We start from the raw sequence: 23,301 nt of genomic DNA, 5'->3' as shown, positions 1-23,301 counted from the left end.
GAAACTCAGATGGTGTCAGGTGATCTGTTTAAATCTTGGCTCTGTTTCTTCCCAGCTAGGTAAGCTTCCTGGCTTGTGCCTCAGTGTACTCATTTGTAACTTGGACCGCCACTCGGTTGCTGTGAGGATTAAATGAGTCAATCAATGCATGTAATGAACTCAGAACCATGCTTCGTGATACTAACTAGAGAGTGCTATATAAATATTAGCAGCTAACATTATTATTATCCTTCTCATGCATTTAACTGAAAGGCAATGGATGGGACAAAAAGAGGGAAAGAATTTGAAGCCCATAAGTAACCATTGCCACAGAAAGCTCATGCACTCTCAGTTAGAAGGGGTAACCTATCTAGAATGGGCTAGGGCTTGTTGGCGGGGACTTCGTGAACATGCTGTTTATAAGGATATTCTTAAGGCCTAGGTCTGATAACAAGCCAGAGTTATCACTATACCATTTTATGAACACAGAGAAGCAATAGCGTGGATGAAAAGTCTCTTTCCAAAGCCAGCAGAGTGAATCATTTTGTCTTCCAATACCTATTAGTTTGGCAAGACAGAGGACCACCTCTCTCAACCGTTTCTATTTATTCACTCGTCCAACAACCATTGATGGTTGCACAGATGAATAAGACCCCACAATCTAGTTGGAAAAACAAACAAGAGGACACATTAATTAAACAATTATTTACTATTACCATACAGCAGGTACTATGTTAGGTGCTGGGTATAGGGAACAGAACAGACAAAAGTCCCTACCCTCATGGAACTGACATTCTAAGGAAGAGAAAGATAATACATGAAGTATGATGTGTATAGTCTATCAGATGGTGGTCAGTGCAAAGGAGAAAAATAAAGCAGGCAAGGAACTAGGGAGTGTTCCTGCAGATTGATGGACTGGCTGTATTTTTAATGTGACTAGTCAGGAGGGCTTTCCTGAGACAAATACAAAAGTGGGGTAACTGCAAGGGATAGGTTTAGACCATATGGGGGCCCCCGGAAAGCCCTGCCTCTTTCCCAGCCCTGTGGAAGGCAGCAACAAAACTCAACACTCCTGAAGGCAAGTTCTCCAAGGACAGAAATTTTATTTTTTCTCATTCATTGTTCTCAGCTCAGCAGAGTACTGCTCAGAAAAGATGATCCGTAAATACTGACTGAAGGGATATAGTGTTTAAGTCAGTCAATCAGCGAGCCATTTTTGAGCACCAACTGCACTCAGCTTCACTCATTCGCTCATTCACTAAGCACCTAGTGAGGGATGCTGGGCGCTGCCATCGAGGAACTTAGAATATAGTTGCATGAATTACTAATAATGTCAGGACCAGTGTGGGCACCGTCACACCACAAATCTGGACACTCCCCGGCCCCGGCATCAGGGGCTCCCACAGGCTAGAGCAGCCTCAGACTTGCCCGCTGGAACCGGGAAGCTACGGTGCCAGGCGGCACCCAACTCTGGGTGACTGGGCCCGGCAGGCTTCCAACCCTACGGTACTGAGGGCGGGAGAGGAGGCCTTGGGGAGGGAGGCCGGGCCCACTCCTCTGCTGTCCCCGGTGCGCCCCAGGCCTTGGATGCCGAAAAGCGTGAGGGATTTCGGCCGAAGCCGAGCCCCGGGGTGTCAGCGCCCGGCGTGGGCGGAGTCACGCGAAGAGAGGGAACCCTCCAGCTCTGGGCCTTCGGGCGGGTCTCGGGACGCCGCCCGCCGTCCTCGCCCCGCCTCGGCCGCGCTCGGCCCGGCGTCCCCGGTCCCGTCCGGCTGGCGGCCGGTGGCGCAGGGGGCGGCCACCGAGCAAAGGTTCCCGCCGGCCCGCCCCCTCCCGCCGAGCCCCCGCCCCCGGCCCGCCCCGCGAGGCTAGTCCGCCCGGGCCGGCGCGGGGCGCCCAGTGCGCGGCGGCGGGGACCCGGCGGCGGCGGGGGCAGGTGAGTGCGGCGGCACGGGCTCCGCGGCGGCTCCGGCTCCGGCTCCCGCCTGGGCGGGCGGCCAGCCCCGGGGAGCCGAGTCCGCGGCTCTTCTCTCTCCGGGACGCCCCTCCCCGCCGTCCCCCCTAAGGGAGACGAGGCGGTCGGCTGCCCCACAACTGGCCAGCTGGCCCCATCGCGTGCCCCTCTCCCCCCACCCCTTCCCCAGCCCTCTCCCCCCTTCCCCGCGGCCGCTTCCTTCCCGGGCTGCTGGGAGGGCCGGTACCTTCTGTCACCCCCTGTTCACCAGCGCTCCCCACCCCTTCATTCTTTGTCCTCCCGTTTCCCCCAGGGCGTGCAAAGGCTTTCCCGGCTTGCGGGGCGTGTGTGCGGGAAGGAGAGGCCGGAGCCCACAGGAGTTGAGACTCTGGGCTGGAACGGTTCCCTCAATCGCCTGAAATTGGGCCCCAGGCCTGCGGAGAAGGCCAAGCCCCCCTGGGTGTCATCGGCAGGGGGCGGGATGACATCACAGCTGCTCGCTTGGCTGCCTTAGGCCTCGACGTGCGGACCCCCTGGGAGCCCACTGGGCATCTGCGCGCGAGGGGGAACGAGGAGGGGCGGCTCCTCCAAGGGCGTGTGTTGTAGAATGTTTGAAAACATCCCTCCTTGGGCGCCTGCTCTGTTCAAAGGAGTGACTAGGATGGGAGGACCGGGTGTCTGGGCATCGTAGCTCTCAAGGGGCCGACAGGCAGCGAGTCGGAGTGGAATGAAAGAAGCGATGTGAGGCCGGAGAAGCAGCTGAAGCAATGTAGAGTAAATTGATGCTTGTCGAAATCACCAACGCGCTCTTCCTGTAAAGGAGAACAGCCGCGAGAAGTTGAGCCCAGGCAGTTAGAGGGATCTGAGAAATAGGGCTCCGGCTCCCAGCTGCTGTCCCATAGATCGCCTGCTTGGAGACGAAGTTTTGCATTTTCCAGAAGTGTTTTTCTTTTTGTTCTCTTTGAACCCTCAAGGGGACCAGCGAGTTCTCTGTTCTGAAACCCTGTCTCTTCTGTTACCCACCCCACTTCCCAAAAGCCTTTGTCGCTTCACGCTCACTCCTTTCTCAAGTTCGTGCCTGTTTTGTGACCATTTTTTTAAAATCTCACTGATTTTTATTTAAGAAAAAGTAATGGAGTACCTTGTCTTTAATTTGTCTTATAAAAATGAGCTCAGGCACTGGGCTGTGAGCGTGGAAGATATAAAAGGATGACACCTCTGTTTTAATTTAATAGACTAAACTTCACGTTATTTCGAAAACTAAAAATAATTCAAAATGTGAAGCTGTTAAGTATGAGACAAGTACAGCAATGTCTCATTTCCCTGCATAGTGAGGACATGTGTCCCATAACTGTGATTTTCACTTCCACTATAACTGAAGTCTACCCTTTTGAGCACACTTTCTTATTTTATAAAGTGAATTATATGTAGCCCAAATTTTAAAAAGCTGACTGAGGAATCTGCAAAGCAGGGTGGCCAAGGGCTCAGGCTTCGGAGGCGGGTGGACCTCTGTTGGAACCTTCCCTTCGCTCTAATTCTCTATGTGACATTTGGTGCCCTCCAGAGACCTCCAGGAATGCACGTAGAGTTGGAAAAGTTGGGTTTATTGCTTGTTGTAGCGAGAGAGACCTCACACTGTGGGGCGTCTCAGTAGGTTGGTGTTAGAAAGGAGTTACAGCCTTTAGGCTTGTTGGTGGTTGTGGGGAGTTAAAGGAAACAGAACTTTGCTCTGGATTGGATGCTGTCAGGAAGGGGGAGAATTCTATTGAGTATCTTCACAAGGAAGGCTGCAGTTGAGGCAAAAGCCTTGGTTGGCCAAGAAGCCGCAGTCAGTCATTAGCCACCCCTTGGTGGCGGTGGTTGGGGGGGGGCGGTGTTTGGTCGTTTTTGTGGTTTGGACAATGTTCATATTTTGTCTGAGGTCAGACGAGATTATGAGGGGTCTTGTTTTTGTCTTAATTTATCACGACCACAGAGTGGCCTTGCTTGATGTTGCTCTTCTGAGACGTTGTTCGTGTTCAGCAGGAGAACGCGGGGCCGTTGCGTAGCAACACCAGGGCTGGCTGATAGTCCCAGGCCAGCTCGCGGTGTCGGCGCTGGGCGCTGGTTTGGGTTTTTTTGTTTTGTTTTTTCTTTTTTCTCTCTCGTGATTTGGGCAAGTTACTTAACATCTTCAAACTTCCACATCTGTAAAATGCCTACTCAGGGTTGTTGTGCAGATTAAATGAGGAAATGCGGAGCAAGAATTCAGCCCAGTGCCTGGCACTCCGCGCTACTCACCATACAGTTGTTTCTCTTTAGTGTATTTTGATGTTGAGGTTTCTTGCCCAGAACTACACAAGCAGAGGCCTAGTGATCAACCAGAGCTGCTCTAGAGAAGAATCCCGAATTGGGTATGAGGAAGAACTGGGTTCTTTACACCTCAAGGATTTGATTAAGAATGGATGCTAGTTGTAGTATATTCTCATGCAATCATTACCTTGGCACCTACTTTTAGGATTCTTTGTTCCCAGGGCGCCGTGTGCTTTTCTGACTTGGCATTGTCTTGCTTTCTTGGTCTCTTCCTTCGAGATTTGTTGTCCAGGAGTCTGATTTAAACTTACATATCCTTACCTCATTGCTTTTGACTTTCTGAGTTCTAATTGCTTCGAGCTGGGAAACCACAGATGTAGGTGAGTTAACATCCAGTGTAATATTAGTTTCAGGTGTACAATCTAGTGATTCAGCACTTCCGTACAACACCTGGTGCTCATCACAGCAAGTGCCCTCCTTAATACCCTCCACTGATTTAACCCCACTGAGCTACTGGGATTCGTAAGGCCCTGTGTGAGAGGGGACCTGTGGTACGGCTGTGAAACGCAATGGATTTTTAGGTCATGAGCGATTTGAGGTAGATCTCTCATGAGGCCATTTTTGTCTACTTCCAGATTGGAACACACTGGAAATTTGAATCTGACGTCTGACTTATGGTTAATTGAGACTTTCTTGTGCTTGTATGTGTCAGGCAACTTGGGTTCTAGATCCTTCAGTTGGCCCTCGGCATATTATTTAATCTTTCCTGGCTAGGCAGTTACTTCAGATGTTTGAGAATGGTATGGCAACTTACTGTCTTCCAATGCCACATTAAACGATGCCACGATAAACCGTTGTGTTAAATTTCTAGCCTATATTTTAGCTAATCCCTCTGTTAATCAAAAGGTCCTAGGAATAAAGAAAAAACCAATAGAAAATGGACTAAGGACACAGTTAAGAAAAATAATAAATTCTTTAAACAAAAGATGCTTGATTTATGTTACAATAACATACCCTAAGAATATACTGAGATACTGTTTCTCACCTATGAGACTGACAAAAATACAAAAGTTTGATAACAGACTCTATTGCTGAGATTTTTCATACCTTATTGGTGAGACTGCAAAATGGTACAACCCCTAAAATTAGAGATATATTTACCCATTGATCTAGCAATCTCTCTTTTTTTAAAAGAATTTTTTTTAAGATTTTATTTATTGGCGAGAGAGTGAGAAAGTGATAGAGAACAAGCAGTGGGGAGGGGCAGAGGGAGAGAAAGAGAGCGAAGCCGACTGCCCGCTGAGCAGGGAGCCCGATGTGGGACTCGATCCCAGGACCCCGGGATCATGACCTGAGCCGAAGGCAGACGCTTAACCAACTGAGCCATCGAGGCACCTCTAGCACTCTTGTTGGAATCTTCCTTCGTGTTCTCTTGACCATGTGTGAAGAAGACATATGTTCAAGAGTATTTAGTGTGGCATTTTTATAAGAAAAAAATGTAGAAATAACCTACGCAATCGGCAGTACAGGACAAACAGTGGGATAGCCGCACGGTGGAGTATTATGCAGCTGCAAAGATGAAGGTACTAACATGGAAAGATCTCCAGGATACATTGTTACATGACAAAAAGTAACATACAGAACAGTGTGCAGACTCCTTTGAACTTATATTTGTATAAAGAAACACCAAGGTAATATACCTACAGGGGAGAGCCATGGAAAGGGTAGTAGGACCTGAGTAGGAATGGGATTTCTCAGTGTGTATTTTTTTACACTGTTTAGATATTTGAGCCATGTAATGTATTATGTATTCAAAGAATAAGATAAAAGAAACCTCTAACTTCACAGGAATAAACGGAGTTCCTTGATTGAATAAGCCTGATTCAATTAACCTGTAAACCAGTAGCCACCTGCATTAACTCTTCCTAAAGCAAACTACCCTGTCAAGAAGGCAAATTGGCTGTATCTGATGGTAGATGGAAAAAAATTAAAAATTAATTTAGGAGTTCCCTTTCTTTATCCTCTAATTCCTCTGGGGAGGATTAGCATCATTACAAAGGCTTTGCCACCCACAACAGATGGGTTTTGTTGTTTTTTAATGGCAAGTCTGATCTGTCTTCTTCAGAAACTTGTTTAATCTGAAGGGAAGTTAGTGATGTCCCTCTCAGGTAGTCCCAGAAAAGAATAGAAACCATAAAAAGAGAGGTTCTGGGGCGCCTGGGTGGCTCAGTTGGTTAAGCGACTGCCTTCAGCTCAGGTCATGATCCCAGAGTCCCAGGATCAAGTCCCACATCGAGTCTGCTTCTCCCTTTCCTGCCCCTCCCCCGGCTTGTGCTCTCTCTCTCTCTCTCTCTCGAATAAATAAATAAAATCTTAAAAAGAGAGAGAGAGAGAGAGATTCTGTTACCAGTGGCACGGTGAGGCAGATTCTGCTGTGGTTCTTCTCTTGGACAAGCAGGATGGATTTCCACAGGTCATTGGGGAGACCTTATTTTGTTAAAGGTTCTTTCCCTCTGTTGGGCAAAATAAATCTTACACACTCTCCTAGCTACACTTCCAGCAGGTACTGTCTTACTGTCTGCCACCAATCTGCTTCCTCCTGAATTCCCTTTCTTGGTAACTGGCATCTCATCGGCCAGCCCACACCTGAGACACCTGGAAGCCATCCTAGGGAGTCTCTTTCAACACCACTCTCACATCCAACCACAGTTCTGGGGAAACCACCAAATCATCTTTTCTATCCTTGTGCATGTGACATAGTTCAGTATAACCATTTTTTGTCCATCTCTAATCTTGTTCCCTTCCAGCTGGTTTCCTATTTTGCTTCCAGAACATCTTGCTAAGTGACCGCTTTGATTGCATCACTCCCTATACAGTCCCTCCCTCTGAAGGCCCTTGCTGCCCAGGGCCCAGCAGGGGAGGCACGCCTTGCATGTCCTGGCCCGAGGCTTCCTCATCCCTGTCCTTTGCCCTTCCACACTCTAGAACCAAAGCAGGAACTAGTCTCGGAGCTTGAAAAGCGAGGAAGTGGCAATGGGCCTATTAACACAAAATGATGTCTCGTGGACCATTACGAGCTTGCCGGTCACAAATCTTGCCAGGCACGATCTTCCCCACCCTTCGGCCACGTCCTGCACATGCTGGGCTTTTATAATTGCTGCTCTTCTGCTAAGCACCCCCACGGTACTCCTGCGCCGGCTTGCTTCTGCTTAGCCCACGAGAGGCAGCTTGGATGCTGCCCACTTCAGGAAGACTTCTCTGACCCTATGCTTCTCTCCAGTTGGATTTAGATGCCCTTTTCTTGGTTCATTTCTTGTAACAATCTGTGTCAATACCTAGCATAAAACCTAATTATTTATTTCTCTATCTGGCCACCCAACTAGTAGCTCATTAAGGAGAGAGCCTACTTTATATATTTACTGAAGTAGAGTTGACACACTATGTTTTTTGGTTTTTGTTTTTAATTTTTATTTAAAATTTTTAACATACAGTATTATATTGGTTTCAGAGTAGAATTCAGTGATTCATCACTTACATACAGCACACAGTGCTCATCACAGCAAATGTCCTCCTAAATACCCATCGCCCAGCTAGCCCATCCCACACTCACCTCCCTCTGTCAACCCTCGGTTTGTTCTCTGTCTTTAAGAGTCTCTTATGGTTTGTTTCCCTCTCTCCTTATTTTCCCCATCCCCTATGTTCATCTGTTTTGTTTCTTAAATTCCACATATGAATGAAATCATATGGTATTTGTCTTTCTCTGACTTATTTCACTTAGCATAATACACTCTAGTTCCATCCATGTTGCTGCAAATGGCAAGATTTCATTCTTTTTGATGGCTGAGTAATATTCCTGTGTGTGTGTGTGTGTGTGTGTGTGTGTGTGTGTGTACACACCACATTTTCTTTATCCATTCATCAGTTGATGGACATTTGGACTCTCTCCATAGTTTGGCTATTGTTGATAATGCTGCTATAAACATTGGGGTGCACGTACCCCTTCGAATCTGTATTTTTGTATTCTTTTGGTAAATACCTAGTAGTGCAATTGCTGGATCGTAGGGCAGTTCTGTTTTTAACTTTTTGAGGAACTCCATACTGTTCTCCAGTTTGCATTCCCACCAACAGTGCAAGAGGGTTCTCCTTTCTTCGCATCCTCACTAACATCTGTTGTTTCCTGTGTTGTCAATTTTAGCCTTTCTGACAGGTGTGAGGTGGTATCTCATCATGGTTTTGATTTGTATTTCCCTGATGCCGAGTGATGTTGAGCTTCTTCTTATGTGTCAGCCATCTGGATGTCGTCTTTGGAAAAGTGTCTATTCATGTCTTCTGCCCATTTCTTAACTGGATTATTTGTTTTTTGGGGTGTTGAATTTAATAAGTTCTTTATAGATTTTGGATACTAACCCTTTATCAGATATGTTGTTTGCAAATATCTTCTCCCATTCCGTAGACTGCCTTTTAGTTTTGTTGACTGTTTCCTTCACTGTGCAGAAGCTTTTTATCTTGATGAAGTCCCAATAGTTCATTTTTGCCTTTGTTTCCCTTGCCTTTGGTGATGTTTCTAGGAAGAAGTTGCTGTGGCTGAGGTCGAAGAGGTTGCTGCCTGTGTTCTCCTCTAGGATCCAGTCTCACATTTAGGTCTTTCATCCATTTTGAATTTGTTTTTGTGTGTGGTGTAAGGCAGTGGGCCAGTTTCATTCTTCTGCATGTGGCTGTCTGGTTTTCCCAACACCAATTACTGAAGAGACTGTCTTTTTTCCATTGGATATTCTTTACTGGTTTGTTGATTAGTTGACCATAGAGTTGTGGGTCCATTTCTGGGTTTTCTGTTCTTTTCCATTGATATGTGTGTCTGTTTTTGAGTTGACAATGTTACGTTAGTTTCAGCTCTACAGCGTAGTGATCTGATAACTCTGTACCTTATGCTCACCACAAGTGTGGCTACCATCTGTCACCATACAAGGCTATCACAGTGCCGTTGACTATATTCCCTATGCCGTGCCTTTCATCCTTGTGACTTATTCCATAACTGGAAGGCTGTGCCATCCACTCCCCTTCACCCATCCCCCTACCCCACCTCTCTGGCAACCATCAGTTCTTTGTATTTATTTATCTGTTTCTACTTTTGTTTGTTCATTTATTTTGTGTTTTTTTTTCAATTCCATATATTAGGGAAATCCTATGATATTTGTCTTTGCCTGACTTCACTTAGCATAATACCCTCTAGGTCCATCCATGTTGTTGCAAATAGCAAGATTTCATTCTCTTTTATGGCTGAGTAATATTCCATTGCATATATATACACCACTTCTTTATCTGTTCGTCTGTTGGTGGATACCTGGGTTGCTTCCGTGTCTTGGCTATTGTAAACGATGCTGCAATAGACATAGGGGTGCACATATCTTTTCAAATTAGTGTTTTGTTTTCTTTGGGTAAATATCCAGTAGTGGGTTTACTGATTGTTCAGTATTTCTATTTTTAATTTTTTGAGGAACCTCCATACTGTTTTCCACAAAGGCTATGCCAATTTGCATTCCCACCAACAGTGCATGGTGGTTCCTTTTTCTCCACATCCTCATCAACACTTACTATTTCTTGTCTTTTTGATTCTAGCCGTTCTGACTGGTGTGAGGTGGTATCTCATAGTTTCGATCTGCATTTACCTAATGATGAATGATGTTGAGCATCTTTTCATGTGTTTGTTGGCCATCTGTATAGAGGTGACTTTTTGTATCAGTATCCTAAGTGCTTAAACACAGTACCCGCATAGAGTAGGTACTTAAGGATAATTAATGATTTAGTAAATGTTTTGATAAATGAATGAGTGCTCCATCACACGTAAGAAACTTAGTATAGTGAGAGATGCTTTAGAGATGAGAATTTGAGCATACATAGTTTTCCTTTTTTACAGTTCACTGTTGATCAGAAAGGAACTTTTAGGGGTGCCTGGGTGGCTCAGTCATTCAAGCAGCTGACTCTTGGTTTCAGCTCAGGTCATGATCTCGAGGTCGTGGGATTGAGCCCTGTGTCGGACTCTGTCCTTGGTGTGCAGTCTGCTTCAGATTCTCTTTCCCTTTCCCTCCCCGCCTACCCCTCCCTCTGCTTGCACACATGAGCGCTCTCTCTCAAATAAGAAAGGAACTTTTTATGTTTTAGAATCCCTTCCTTAAATGTTTATTCTTATTGTTAATATGCAAGAATAGTAATCTAAGAAAAGGCACGTTAGAGAAAAACTAGTGATAAGTAAGACAAACATTTTCTGATGTCCTAGAGGAGGTTCATGTTAAAGTAAGTCGGTTCTGTCTGTTGGTCATTTGTACATCTTCTTTGGAGAGATGTTTGTTCATTTCTTCTGTCCATTTCCTGATTGGATTATTTGTTTTTTGGATGTTGAGTTCGATAAGTTCTTTGTAGATTTTGGTTACTAGTCCTTTATCTGATAAGACATGTGCAAATATCTTCTCCCATTCGGTAGGTTGTCTTTTGGTTTTCTCGACTGTTCCCTTTGCTGTGCAAAAGCTTTTTATCTTGATGAAATCCCAATGGTTCATCTTTGCTTTTGTTTCCCTTGCCATTGAAGACCTGTCTAGCAAGAAGTTGCTATGGCCAAGGTCAAAGAGGTTGCTGCCTGTGTTCTCCTGTTCTCCTCTAGGATTTTGATGGATTCTTGTCTCACATTTAGGTCTTTCATCCATTTTGAGTCTATTTTTGTGTATGGTGTAAAGAGTGGTCCAGTTTCATTCTTCTGCATGTGGCTCTCCAATTTTCCCAACACCATTTGTTGAAGAGACTGTCTTTTTTCCATTGGATATTCTTTCCTGCTTTGTCAAAGATTAGTTGACCATAGGGCGCCTGGGTGGCTCAGTCGTTAAGCGTCTGCCTTCAGCTCAGGTCATGATCCCAGGGTCCTGGGATCGGGCTCCACATCGGGCTCCCTGCTTGGCGGGAAGCCTGCTTCTCCCTCTCCCACTCCCCCTGCTTGTGTTCCTGCTCTTGCTATCTCTCTGTCAAATAAATAAATAAAATCTTAAAAAAAAAAAAAAAAAGATTAGTTGACCATAGAGTTGAGGGTCCATTTCTTGGTTCTCTATTCTGTTTCATTGATCTACATGTCTATTTTTGTCCCAATACCATACTGTCTTGTTACTACAGCTCTGTAATAGAGCTTGAAATCCAGAATTGTGATGCCACCAGCTTTGGTTTTCTTTTTCAACATTCCTTTGGCTAGTCAGGTCTTTTCTGGTTCCATACAAATTTTAGAATTATTTGTTCCAGCTCTTTGAAAAATGTTGATGATATTTTGATAGGGATTGCATTGGATGTGTAGATTGCTTTGGGTATCATAGACATTTTAACAATATTTGTTCTTAAAATGCTTAACATCACTTCGCATCAGGGAAATACAAATCAAAACCACAGTGAGATACCACCTCACACCAGTCAGAATGGCTAAAATTAACAAAGTCAGGAAACAACTTTGTTTCGTCCTCTGCGAGGATGCGGAGAAAGGGGGACTCTCTTACACTGCTTGTGGTAGTGCAAACTTGTACAGCCACTCTGGAAAACAGTATGGAGGTTTACCAAAGAGTTAAAAATAGAACTACCCAGGGTGCCTGGGTGGCTCAGTTGGTGAAGCAACTGCCTTTAGCTCAGGTCATGATCACGGAATCCTGGGATCGAGTCCCACATTGGGCTCCCGGCTCAGCGGGGAACCTGCTTCTCCCTCTGACCCTCTCCCCTCTCATGCTGTTTCTCTCTCTCTCTCTTTCTCTCTCTCTCAAATAAATAAATAAAATCTTAAAAAAAAACAAAAAACAAAACAGAACTACCCTACGACCCAGCAACTGCACTACTAGGCATTTACCCAAAGGATACAAACAGCGATCCAGAGGGGCACCTGCACGCCAGTGTTTATAGCAGTAATGTCCACAATAGCCAAAACATGGAAGAGAGCCCAGATGTCCTTCAACAGATGAATGGGTAAAGAAGATGTGGTATGTATACACAATGGAATATTACTCAGCCATCAAAAAATATGATACTTTAGCATTTGCAATGACATGGATAAAACTAGAGGGTATTATGCTAAGTGAAATCAGTCAGAGAAAGACAGTTATGATGATTTCACTCATATATGGAATTTAAGAAACAAAACAGAGGATCTTAAGGGAAGGGAGGGAAAACTGAATGTGAAGTCATCAGAGAGGGAGACAAACCAGAAGAGACTCTTAACTATAGGAAACAAACTGAGGGTTGCTGGAGGGGACGTAGGTGGAGGGATGGGGTAACTGGATGATGGGCATTAAGGAGGGCACATGATATAATGAGCACTGAGTGTTATATAAGACTGATGAATCACTGACCTCTACCTCTGAAGCCAATAATACACTATATGCTAATTAATTGAATTTAAATAGATAAATAAAATTTAAAAAATAAATAAAGCAAGTGGGTTGAACTAGTTAATGTCTAAGACTACTCCCACCTCTCAAACTGTGTTTTTATATCTCTGTGACTGCCAAACACCAGGGTACAAATACAAATAAAACACATTTCTTGTCCATTAGCTATTTTAACCTTTGACCATGGATAATTTTTTTAAAAATCTTATTTCACTTGTGCTTTTTTTTGAGTAATAACTATATATGTGTGTGCTTGTGCAGTTTATATATTGTGAATTGTTTATAACCTTTGCCCATATTTCTATTATTGTGTTTTAAAAACAATTTGTGAAAGATTTTTTTATAAAGTATTCTAGTTCTTCGTTATAAATATAAGTATTTTCTCAGTTTGCCATTTGTCTTCCTAAAGGCCTTTCTTGTCCTACAACTGAACAAATATTTATTTATATTTTTTTCTAGTACTTTTATGGTTTCATTCTTTTCCTCAAAAAACCTTCTAATCCATCGAGAATTTGCTCTTGTGTACAGCATGAGATAGGAATCTGGCTTTAGCCAGTTTTCTTTATATCTTCCAGTGTGTTTCTTCTTTTTCCCTACAGCTGAGGAGTGACTAGTCTTCATTTCTGGATTAAAAAGTAATAGTTTCTTTGCATTGTGAATAGGGGAAATCATACAGTGTGGAGAAAAAGCATGTTGCCCTTTAAAGAAGTGGTCATATCTTTGTATGTTACAAATTAGGGTAGTCAGTATGTGGGTCAACAAATATTCTCAGGTCTCTACCTGTTAGATCCATGGTACAATTGTATTTCCTGACCATTCTTGCTGGCTGAGGCCATATGACTACTCTGACAAATTGTGAGTGGACATGATGTGTGTGAATTTTGGGCCAGAGCATTTAATTGCTGGTGTGAGACTTTCCAGAACTCTTTCATATTGGATGGTGGCTGCCCCTTCAATCTGGATCCTTGAATGACTATGATGAGAAAAGCTCTCCTGTCCTCCTCTACCAGACATAGACTGTGACCAGTAAATACACCTTTCTTGGTATAAGCCACTAATATTTGGAGGTTATTTGTGTCTGAAGCTTAACTTAGTCTATCTAGACTTACATACTCTCTTTCAGTATTTCAATTTGATTTCTTTGTCATCAGCTGAACCCACACTAGAGGGTTTTCTAAGAAGAAGGTATTCTTTCATGTATAGTGATTGACACGAAGGAAAAATAAGGCACTTTTAGAAAAAAATAAATGAAATAATAACTTATTTAATTTGGGAGTAACTGTTTTGTTTTTTTATTCAGGTAATTTGGAGCTCTCATAATGTTTGCCAAAGCAACAAGGAATTTTCTTAAAGAAGTTGATGCCGGAGGTAACCTGATTGCAGTAACAAACTTGAATGACTCTGATAAGTTACAACTTCTAAGTCTGGTGACCAAAAAAAAGAGATTCTGGTGCTGGCAGAGACCCAAGTACCAGTTTTTATCTGTCACCCTTGGAGATGTACTCACAGAAGACCAATTTCTGAGTCCAGGTAGGTTTCTTTGGGGATAGTCTACAGTTAGTCCCAGAAAAGATGATTCATCTCCTAGGTACATGCTGTCTTGAGTGATTGATTATAAGGTGAGACCTTACCATGAATTCTGTTTCTTTGCACACTCTCTTAAAGACATATCCTTTCTTTTTTTTTTTTTTTTGTTAAGATTTTATTTATTTTGGTGGGGGGGAGAGGCAGAGAGAGAATCTCAAGCAGACTCCCTGCTGAGCATGGTGCCCGAGTGAGGCTCGATTCCACAGTCCTGAAATCATGACCTGAGCTGAAATCAAGAGTCCAACGCTGAGCCACACAGGTGCCTCAAGGCATATACTTTTCTTAAATGAACAAAATTCTACAGGCCCGACATGAGAAGTTATAGCTTAATTAAAAAAAATAATATTGCAGTTTTGAGTACAAAAGTAAGACATGCCCATTGTAAGTGTTGTGGCCACTCAGCATAGGTAGGACGGATCTACCACCCAAAATCTGGTTTAGTGTTGCGGTTGATGATGCCACATAGCCATCAGGAGGGTGTGAAAAGTTTTATTACTCACATAAGGAAGCTTTCTGGGGAGAGCAGGGCAGGCTCTCAAGCTGGTCCAAAAATAGCTAGAGTTTTCTCTAGGTAAAGAAATAAAATTTCTATCTGTGTAGCACTTTGTACAACCTAGGACTGTTGCTTTTATCAGAAAATGACATTGTTCTGGCCTAAGCCCAGTGGATAGAGTGAGCACTTGCTATGTACCTGGCTCTCTGTTATGTGATTTACATACATCAACTTGTAACAGAATCCATCAGGAAGGTATTCTCTCCAGATTACATCTGAGAAAACTGAGGTTCAGGGAGATGGATGTTAACAAGTTCTTATAGGTAGGAATATTAGAATAGTGATTAAAATCTTGAGCTCTTAACAAGTGCTCTATGCTACTTCCCAAAACATTTCCCAAAGTGTTTGTATTCCACAAGATATAAATAGGAAAAGGCTTTGAATTGAGGGCATTTTCACAGTTGTCTCATGTTTGGTGGTGGTGACAGAGATGATTCTCTATTTTGTAAATTGCAAAGATAGTGATTAATGATTAATTCTCATTAACCCTTGCTGAGGAAGGGTTTTCTTGACTGAAGTGAAGGAAATACAGGTGTTGGGGGCAGTGAGTGGTTGGAAAGAAGCCTTTCAGACTGTAGGCAGATCTGAATCCCTTAGAAGTACAACCAGGAGCTCAGGAGAGCCTTGGGTCAGGGAAATGGAAACAGCCCAGTGTGAAGTTCCTAAGGGGCCCTAAATGTAGCCAGATCAAACGACAGTGACTGACACTATTTTTATGGTGGTATTTGGTTGGATTAAAAATAAGAACAGTAGAAATCTGGAGATAAGAGAAGGCTGGCAATTCAGAAATGAGATCATCAGGTATTTATCTTCAGTGTCCAGATAAGAAGGACAGATCTTGAAGGCAATGTGATAGTCCCCTGGATGTGAGCAGATGAGGAACGTAGTAATTCCCAGAGGACTTGATTGAAGCTGGGATACCTGGTAGGGGGCGGCATCTTCCTAAGTCTGGGAAGCCAGAAAGTAAGGGTGGGGAGTCTGGAGCTTGTATATCCCGGGATGGTGTTTGAGATGGAGGGAGAGGGAGGCCAGGCATGCCCACTGACTTTATCAGGAGTAGAGATAAGGTATTGTATGATAAGGAATTAAATGGCCAGGTAGAGGTCAATATACACAGGTGAGCATGGGGTGCCTGGGTGGCTCAGTCAGTGAAACATCAGACTCTTGATTTCAGCTCAGGTCAGGATCTCAGGGTGGTGAGATCCAGCCCCATGTTGAGCCCCGTGCTGGGGATGGAGCCTGCTTAAGATTCTCTCTCCCTCTGCATCTCCCTCCCTCCACCCACGCTCTCTCTCTAAAAAAAAAAATTAAAAATTAAAAAAATAAATAAACAGGTAAGTACGGGAAAGGAAATTTTTTCATAGGGATGGTAATGAAGGCCAAGGGAATGTTCTCCAAGACTGGTGGGTGGGAAGGGAAGATGCCCAAGCTCCACGTGGCTGACCTGCCAGATACGGGGTAAGGCAGACCACTCGGACGTGGATCATGAGCAGAGCTGCTATTTTCACTCTGCTTAGGTGTCATCCTCATGAAGTCCCTTTCCAGTCTTCACCCTGGAAAAGCACACATTGAAAATATTCTATTTAAAAAAATTTAAAAAACGTATTTTATCTGGATAGTGGTTAAATGGATGCTTGCTTTAAAGTTTATTTACTTATTTATTTTTAAGTAATCTCTACACCCAACGTGGGGCTAAAACTCACAACCCTGAGATCAAGAGTTGTGTGCTCTTCCGACTGAGCCTGCCATGGGCCCCAGGAGGCTTTCTTTAAAATTATTTGTTAAACTCTCCTGATACTTTTGGTGCACCTGTCTACATACGTATATATTGGAATTGAAAGACAACCAAGAGCACCAAGTAGAGCCCCTGGCCACAAGTCCCACCATGCTCTCAGTCAGTACCTCAGTGGGCCAGCTCCATTTTCTTTAGAACACACACAGAACATGGCTGCCGGCTCTCCATTTTGAGTGCGAACTTCACGTTTCCTGTGGATTTCCACAGGATTGGGAAGGTAGGTGGCCTAAGGCAGCTAGGTGGCCATATCATCATCAGATGCCTTTGCAAGTCTCATTCCCTCCAGTGGTCGTGGAGTCGGACTTTGTGAAATATGAGAGCAAGTTTCAAAACCATGTGAGTGGGACCATCGAGACGGCGCTAGGGAAGGTCAAGATGAATGTTGGAGGCAAAGGACTGGTGGAAAGTCAGTCTTCTTTTGGAAACCTGAGGAAGCAGGAGGTGGACCTGCAGCAGCTCATCAGAGACTCCACTGAGAGGTAATGAGAATTCTGTCTGGCATTTTGGATTTTGGCATGTATCACCTTTAAAGGTCATTCAGTTGGACCTTTGTAAAAAGGGCAACAGATGGGAACTTTGCCCAAAAGCAAACATGATTGAATGTTGTGCTGAAACTTTATAGAGCTCGTACTTTAGCCTGGAATTTCTTGATTGTTCTTAGCTTGAGTGGGGAGACGTTTTTTTTTTTTTTTTTTTTTGATTGAGGTGTAATTGACGTATAACGTTGTATTAGTTTCCAGGTGCACAACATAATGATTTGTTATTTGTCCCTATTGCAAGGTGATCGCCACAGTAAGTTTAGTTAGCATCTATCACTATACATAGTTGCAAATATATTTTTTCTTGCGATGAGAACTTTTAAAATTTATTCTCTCGGCAACTTTCAAACATGCAATACAGTATTATTAACTATAGTCAGTGTACTGTACATTACATCTCTAGGACTTATTTCATAATGGGAAGTTTGTACCTTTTGGTCTTTACCCATTTCATGTACCCCTACCCTCCACTCTGGCAACCACTAATCTGGTCTTTGAATCCATGAGCTTGTTTGTTTGTTTTGATTCCATATATAAGTGAGATTGGGCTCTTTCTTTCTCTGTGTGACTTATTTCACTTAGCATAATCCCCTCAAGCTCCATCCATGTTGTCCCAAATGGCAAGATTTCCTTCTTTTATGTGACTGAATAATATTCCATTGTATATGCATTAAATTAGGTTCCTGACCCAATTCCAGCAGTGTCTGAGAATTCAACTCCCTGATGATACTGTCTACCTAAAGATAGTATCAGATTCACAGGGTAAGGGCTCAGTCCTAAAAAGACTATCCTCAGCCCTTACTCTGAGTCAGATGCCAGCAGCAAGCCCAGGCTGTTCCTTGTGCTTCTGACTATGGGGGCCACAGATTGGAGGTCCCCACAACCCCCTCCTTGGATTTCAGATGCCCTTCACAAGTCCAGGTTGTTAACTGTACTTCTGACCAACTGACTAAAAATCAGATTCCCGTGATCCCCTCCTTGAGTTCAATTAATTTGAAATATGAAACATTTTACATAGTAGATCACTGTTTTATTATAAAAGGGTATAACTCAGGAACAGCCAGGTGGAGGAGATGCATGGGGCAGGGTATGGGCCTCCTGCTTTCTCCAGGTCACCACTCTTTCCAAATCTTCATGTGTTCACCGATCCAGAAGCTCTCTGAACCCTGTCTTTTTGGGTTTTTATGGAGGCTTTATCACATAGTCACAATTGATTAAATCATCATGGACCATTGGTGATTGATTCAACCTCTAGCCCCTCTCCCTTCCCTAGAGGTTGGGGTGGAAGTACTGAAAGTTAAAACCTTCTAATTACCTGGTTGGCTCCCGGGACAACAGCCCCCATCTTTAGGTTACCTAAGGGCTTTCCAAAAGTCACCTCATTAACATAACAAAAGACACCTTTATTGCTCTTACCACAGGAAATTCCAAGGGTTAGAAGTTCCATGCCAAGAACTGGGTTGAAGACCAAATATATATTTCTTACTATAAGTCACAATATAACATATATATGCCATATTTCTTTATCCATTCATCTATCCATGGACACTTAGATTGTTTCTATATTTTGGTTATTCTAAATAATGCTGCAGTGAACATGGGTGTGCAAATCTTTTTGAGTAAATGTTTAAATACTTCGCATAAATACCCAGAAATGAAATTTCTGGATCATACGGTAGTTCTATTTTAATTTTTTGAGGAACCTTTATACTGTTTTCCTTGGTGGTTGCACCAATTTATAATTCCACCAACAGAGCCAAGGGTTCCCATTTTTCCACATCCCCTCCAATTCTTATTACTTCTTGTCTTTTTGATACTAGCTATTCTAACAGGTGGGAGGTGATATCTCATTGTGGTTTTGATTTGCATTTCCTTGATGATGAGTGATACCAAGCATCTTTTCATGTAGCCATTGGCTATCTGTATGTCTTCCTTGGAAAAATGTCTATTCAGATCTGCCCACTTTAAAAATTGATTTCTTTTTTCTATTGTAGGAGTTCTTTATATATTTTATATATTAACTCTGTATTAAATATATGATTTGCAAATATTTTTTCCCATCCAGTAGGTTGCCTTTTCATTTTGTTGATGGTTTCCTTTGTTGTGCAGAAGTGTTTTAGTTTGATGTAGTCCCATTTGCTATTTTTGCTTTTGTTGCTTTTGCTTTTGGTGTCAGATTCAAAACATCATTGCCAAGGCTGATGTCTAAGTACTTACCACCCATGCTTTCTTCTAGAAGTTTTATGGTTTCAGGTGTAACATTAAAGTCTTTAATCCACTTTGAGTTAATTTTTGTGGATGGTGTAAGATGGTGGCCCAGTTTCATTCTTTTGCATGTGGCTATCCAGTTTTTCTAATACCATTTATTGAAGAGACTGTCCTTTCCCCATTTTATATTCTTGACTCCTTTGTCATTAATTAAATGACCGTATGTGCACGGTTTTATTTCTGGACTCTGTATTCTGTTCCATTGATCTATATGTCTGTTTTTATGTCCAAATCTTACTGTTCTGATTAGTGTAGTTTTGTAATATAGTTTGAAATAAGACAGTGTGATGCCTCCAGCTTTGTTCTTCTTAAGATTGCTTTGGCTACTCAGGGATTTTTGTGGTTCCATTCAAATTTTAGAATTTTTAGAGTTTTTCCTTTCTGTGAAAAATGCATTGGAATTTTTTTTTAAAAGATTTTATTTAGGGGCGCCTGGGTGGCTCAGTCAGTTAAGCGGCTGCCTTTGGCTCAGGTCATGATCCCAGGGTCCTGGGATCGAGCCCCACATCGGGCTCCCAGCTCTGCGAGAAGCCTGCTTCTCCCTCTCTCACTCCCCCTGCTTGTGTTCCCTCTCTCGCTGTCTCTCTCTCTGTCAAATAAATAAATAAAATCTTAAAAGAAAAAAAATAAAAGATTTTATTTATTTTATAGAGAGATTGAGAGACAGAGACAGAACATGAGCAGAGCGGAGGAGACAGAGGGAGAGGGAGAAGCAGATTCCCTGCTGAGCAGGGAGCCCAACACGGGACTCAATCCCAGGACCCTGGGATCATGACCTGAGCTGAAGGCAGATGCTTAACTGACTGAGCCACCCAGGAGTCCCAATGCATTCGAATTTTAATGGGAATTACATTCAGTCTGTAGATGGTTTTGGATAGTAGGGACATTTTAGTGATACTCTAATCCATGAGCATGGAATATCTTATTATTTATTTATTTTTCAATTTATTTTTATCAGGGTCATACAGTTTTCAGTGTACAGAATATTCATCTCTTTGGTTAAGTTTATTATTAGGTATTTTGTTCTTTTTGATGCAGTTATAAATGAAATTATTTTCTTAATTTCTCTTTTTGAACGTTCATATCAGTGTATAGAAATTCAACAGATTTTTGCATATTGATTTTGTATCCTGGAACTTTACGGAATTTCTTTATTAGTTCCAACAGTTTTTTGGTGGGGTTTTTAGGATTTTCTATTTGTAATGTCATGTCATATGCAAATAATGATAGTTTTACTTTTTCCTTTCCTGTGTGGTTGCATTTTATTTCTTTTTCTTGCCTAATTACTCTGGCTAGGGTTTCCAGTATTATGTTGAATAAAGTAGAGAGAGTGAGCATCCTTGTCTTGTCCTAATCTTAGAGATAAAGCTTTTGGATTTTTTAAAAAAAGATTTTATTTATTTGACAGAGAGAGACAGAGAGGGAACACAAGCAGGGGGAGTGGGAGAGGGAGAAGCAGGCTTCCCACTGAGCAGGGAGCCCGATGCAGGGCTTGATCCCAGGACCCTGGGATCATGACCTGAGCCAAAGGCAGACGCTTAACGACTGAGCCACCCAGGCGCCCCAGGCTTTTGGATTTTTCACTGTTGAGTATGATGTTAGTTGTGAACTTATCATATATGGCCTTATTATATTGAGGTATGTTCCCTCTATACCTACTTTGTTGAGAGGTTTTATCATAAAGGGGTGTTGAATTTTGTAAACAGTGTTTTTTATTGAGATGATCATATGGATGTTATGTTTCATTTTGTTAAGGTGGTGTATCACAGTGATTGGTTCATGGATATTGAACCATCCTTGCATCCCTGGAGTAAATCCGACTTGATCATTATGTATGATCCTTTTAATGTGGTGTTTTCTTCAGTTTGCTAATATTGTGTTGAGAATTTATGCATCTATGTCCATCATGGATATTGGCCTGTAATTTTCTTTCTTTTTTTAAATTTAAATTTTAAATTGACATGCAACATAGTATTAGTTTTGAGTGTACAACATAATGATTCAATATTTGTATATATTGTGAAATGATCACCACAGTAAGTCTTGTGTTAACATCTGTTACCCAACTGGCCTATAATTTTCTTTTCTTTTTTTTTTTTTTTTTAAGATTTTATTTATTTGAGTGAGACAGAGAGAGAGCACAAGCAGGGGGAGCAGCAGGCAGAGGGAGAGAGAGAAGCAGGCTCCCCAGGGAGCCTGTTGTGGGGTTTGATCCCAGGACCCTGGGATTATGACCTGAGCCAAAGGCAGATGCTTAACCAACTGAACCACCCAGGTGCCCCATAATTTTCTTTTCTGTGATGTTCTTGTCTAGTTTCAGTATCAGGGTAACATTGGCATTATAAAATGAGTTTGGAAGTGTTCTCTCCTTTTTTGTTTTTTGAAAGAGTGAAAAGGATTGCTGTTCTTTAAATGTTTGGTAGAATTCACCAGTGATGTCTGGTTCTGGACTTTTGTTTGTTGGGAGATTTTGATTACTAATTCAATCTCCTTATTAGTAATTGGACTGTTCAGATTTTTTATTTCTTCTGATTTAGTCTTGGTAGGTTGTGTGTTTCTAGGCATTTATCCTTTTCTTTTAGGTTGTCCAATTTGTTGGTGTATAATCGTTCATTGTAGTCTCTTATGATCCTTTGTATTTCTGTGGTATCAATTTTAATATGTCTCCTCTTTCATTTCTGATTTTATTTATTTGAATCCTCTCTTCTTGGTGAGTCTAGCTAAAAGTTTGTCAATTTTGTCTATCATTCCAAAGAACCAGCTGTTAGTTTCATCGATCTTTTCTATTGTCTTGTTAGTCTCTATTTCATTTATTTCTGTTTTTGTCTTTGTTTTTTCCTTCTATTATTTTTGGGCTTTGTTCTTTTTGTAATTCCTTGAGTTGTAATGTTAGGTTGTTTATTTGAGATCTTTCTTGTTTCTTTAGGTGTAGGCATTTATTGCTATGTACTTCCTTCTCGGAGCAACTTTTGCTGCATCCCATTAGTTTTGGTGTGTTATATTTCTATTTTCATTTGTCTCAAGGTATTTTCTTTTTTATTAATCTTTTGATTCTTTTTTGACCCATTGGTTGTTCCATAGCATGTTGTTTAATCTCCACATCTTTGTGAATTTTTCAGTTTTCTTCTGGTAATTGATTTTAGTTTCATACCATTGTGGTCAGAAAAGATTCTTGATAAGATTTCAGTCTTCTTAAATTTATTAAGAATTGTTTTGTGGCCTAACATAATAGTCTATCCTGGAGAATGTTCCATATGCACATGAGAGGAATGTGTATTCTCCTTTTGGATAGAATGTTCTGTATATATGTTAAGTCCACCTGGTCTAACATGTCATTAAGGCTGATATTTCCTTCTTGATAACCTATCTGAGATGATCTATTCGTTGATGAAAGTGGGATATTAAAGTCCCATACTATTATTGTATTGCTGTCTATTTCTTTCTTTAGGTCTGTTAATATTTGCTTTATGTATTTAGGTGCTCCTATGTTAGGTGCATAAACATTTACAAATGTTATATTCTCTTGTTAGGTTGACCCCTTTAACATCAGATAATGCTCTTCTTTGTCATTTATTTATTTATTTTTTTTTTTAAAGATTTTATTTATTTATTTGACAGAGACACAGCGAGAGAGGGAACACAAGCAGAGGGAGTGGGAGAGGGAGAAGCAGCAGGAAGCCCGATGCGGGGCTTGATCCCAGGACCCTGGGACCATGACCCGAGCCGAAGGCAGACGCTTGACGACTGAGCCACCCAGGCGCCCCTCTTCTTTGTTTTTTATTACAGTCTTTGTTTTAAAGTCTTTTTTGTCTGCTATAAGTGTAGCTAGCCTAGCTTTCTTTTGGTTTCCATTTACATGCAAAATCTTTTTCCAGCCCTTCACTGTCAGTTTGTGTGTCTTTACATCTTAAGTGAATCTCTTGTAGGCA

General features: G+C 42.2%; 1 protein-coding gene across 5 annotated transcripts in view; it reads left to right on the top strand.

The window, feature by feature from the left end:
- Positions 1 to 1,785: 1,785 nt before the first annotated feature.
- The window catches only part of GSDME (gasdermin E), a 71,626-nt gene continuing 50,110 nt past the window's right edge, over positions 1,786 to 23,301 (top strand). The window contains exons 1-4 of one of the 5 annotated variants that reach the window (XM_078059377.1): positions 1,786 to 1,915; positions 12,052 to 12,222; positions 13,931 to 14,160; positions 16,837 to 17,044. In XM_078059377.1, the coding sequence (XP_077915503.1) occupies positions 13,950 to 14,160; positions 16,837 to 17,044 (419 nt within the window). In that variant the 5' untranslated portion in view covers positions 1,786 to 1,915; positions 12,052 to 12,222; positions 13,931 to 13,949. Of the gene's footprint in view, positions 1,916 to 12,051; positions 12,223 to 13,930; positions 14,161 to 16,772; positions 17,045 to 23,301 lie in introns of those variants that run through there. The other 4 variants (XM_078059374.1, XM_078059376.1, XM_078059375.1 and 1 more) reach the window with 4 other exon arrangements.

The sequence above is a fragment of the Halichoerus grypus genome, chromosome 12, assembly GCF_964656455.1.
Source record: "Halichoerus grypus chromosome 12, mHalGry1.hap1.1, whole genome shotgun sequence".
In the NCBI taxonomy this organism is placed as follows: Eukaryota; Metazoa; Chordata; class Mammalia; order Carnivora; family Phocidae; genus Halichoerus; species Halichoerus grypus.
The sequence above is the reverse complement of the archived record's forward strand: the minus strand, read 5'-3'. Positions and strand labels throughout refer to the sequence as shown.